Here is a 2,201-nt window from a genome sequence, read left to right as displayed (position 1 = left end):
CCCCCCTCCCATCTCTTCCCCTCCCTCTCCGCTTCCTCCCGTCCGCCGCCCCGCTCCTAGGCGCTTGGAAGGAACTGACCTGTGTTGGGCCTGAAGGATGGGAGCCCCCAGGGTAGAAGCGGGTGAAGCCAGTCAGGGAGGCCGGCCGGGAGAAGGCGTCTGGGGCACACCTGCTGGCCTCCTCTCCTGCCCGCTGATTCTGAGCCTTCGGCTGGGCCGGGCCGGGCCCTGACCCCACTCCCCGTCTCCCCAGAGACCATCACCTCCCTCTACAAGACCAGTTTCCGGGTGGAAGTTCCCTTCGACCTGCCAGAGATCTTCTTTTTCGTGGCGCTGGGGTGAGTGGGGGCGCCGCCAGCCTGCACAGCTGCCCTGGGACCAGGACGGGCTCTGGACTCACACCCACCCCTGCAGGGCCATCTGCGGCGTGGCGAGCTGCGCTTACCTCTTCTGCCAGCGAAAGTTTCTCGGCTTTGTCAAAACAAATCCAGTCCTCTCCAAACTGATGGCCACCAGGTGTGCCCTGGGTGGGGGCCGGGACCCGTCAGGGTGATGCCCCAGACCCTCTGTCCCTGGTCACCAGCACCCTCTGCAGGCCCCCGCAGGGTCTGCCTCCCCCTTACTCGGCCACCAGCGTCAACATTCCAGCCCTCCCTTGCTAACGGCCACCCCACTGCCTACGAAGCCCAAGACCTCACTGAGCCCTGCTCCCCCAACCTAGTCTGAGCCCTGGCGTTGCTGTTTCAGACTCAGCCCTCCTCCGCCAGGCCGGTCCCACTCCCGTCCCTCCTGCCTGGCGGACAGTGGCCTCTGTCCTGAACCCTCCTATATTCCCGCCTCCGGTCACCCAGTGGTGTGGGGCAGCCCCCCGAATCAGAGCCCTGCCCCCTCCCCCCATTCCTGCCTTAGCATCGCCCCCAGACTGACGGGCCTGCCCGTGGGTGGGGTGCGGGGAGTCGATGGCCGGCCCGGCGCTGACCCCCACCCACGCCCACAGCAAACCTCTGTACTCAGCACTGGCGGCTTTCGTCCTTGCCTCCATCACCTACCCGCCTGGCGCGGGCCGCTTCATGGCGTCTCGGGTAAGGGCCTGAGCTGGGGGGTGTCCACCATCTCCCTGAGTCCCCTCAACACCCAGAAGAGGAGGGCTGTGTGGCGCTTTTCATGGGAGGCCATGGCAGTTCCCTGGGGGCTCAGATGGCAAAGACTCCACCCGCAGTATGGGACACCTGGGCTCGATCCCTGGGTCAGGAAGACCCCCTGGAGGAGGGCATGGCAACCCACTCGGGCATTCACGCCTGGAGTATCCCACGGACAGAGGAGCCTGGCAGGCTGCAGTCCACGGGGTCGCAAAGAGTCGGACACGGCTGAGCGACTGAGCACATAGCAGCTCCTGCAGCGACAGAGCCGTTCCCAAGGAGTCCCCCCAGCAGGAAGTGACAGAGGAGGGTCTGAGGCCGTGAAGGGTGGGGGCACTGCTGCCCGGCCCTTGGGTAGAACTCTGACCCCCCTCCCCTCCAGCTGTCCATGAGGGAGTATCTGGACTCCCTGCTCGACCATAACTCATGGGCGCTGCTGACCCGGAACGCGTCCCCGCCCTGGCCCGTGGAGCCCGACCCTCAGAACCTGTGGTTCGAATGGTACCACCCACAGTTCACCATCTTTGGGACCCTCGCTTTCTTCCTCGTTATGAAGGTGGGCCCCCAGGGGTATGCACAGAGCCTGGGTGGGCCGGGGTGCCTCCCCACGATATGCATGCAGCACAGGGCCTGCACCTTCCCTCAGACCCCCTGCCCTGACCTCTGCCCGCTGTGTGGTCCCTGGCAAGTTGCTTCAACTCTCTGAGCCTTGCTTTCCTCATCTTTAAAGTGGGGTCGTCACCAGGCCTACATCATAGAAGGTTGGAAGGCAAGAAACGAGAGGCTCTGGTGCAGTGCCAGGCACACAGTAGGCACGCTGCCAGCATGGAGGTCCTTCCCCGGCTCACACCTCCACTCACACCAGAGGCTGCTGACCGGCGTGCGCCTGGGCCTCCTCCCCCTCCAGGGACACTCCCCGCCCCAGCTGGTCCCTCCCCTGCCGCCTCTAACCTCCGCCCCCACGACCCCGCCCTGTTCTCCCCGCAGTTCTGGATGCTGATTCTGGCCACCACGATCCCCATGCCTGCCGGGTACTTCATGCCCATATTTATCTTCGGTGAG

General features: G+C 65.2%; 1 protein-coding gene across 1 annotated transcript in view; it reads left to right on the top strand.

Moving 5' to 3' along the window:
• The window catches only part of LOC104992353 (chloride channel protein ClC-Ka-like), a 9,743-nt gene that overhangs the window by 5,155 nt on the left and 2,387 nt on the right, over positions 1-2,201 (top strand). The window contains 5 exon segments of the mRNA XM_010845216.1: positions 254-338; positions 415-516; positions 998-1,082; positions 1,522-1,695; positions 2,127-2,196. Coding sequence (XP_010843518.1) covers positions 254-338; positions 415-516; positions 998-1,082; positions 1,522-1,695; positions 2,127-2,196 — 516 coding nt within the window.

This window comes from Bison bison, unplaced genomic scaffold (genome assembly GCF_000754665.1).
Source record: "Bison bison bison isolate TAMUID 2011002044 unplaced genomic scaffold, Bison_UMD1.0 scf7180017848409, whole genome shotgun sequence".
Classification (NCBI taxonomy): Eukaryota; Metazoa; Chordata; class Mammalia; order Artiodactyla; family Bovidae; genus Bison; species Bison bison.
Note: the sequence above shows the minus strand (reverse complement) of the source record. Positions and strands in the feature narration are given on the sequence as shown.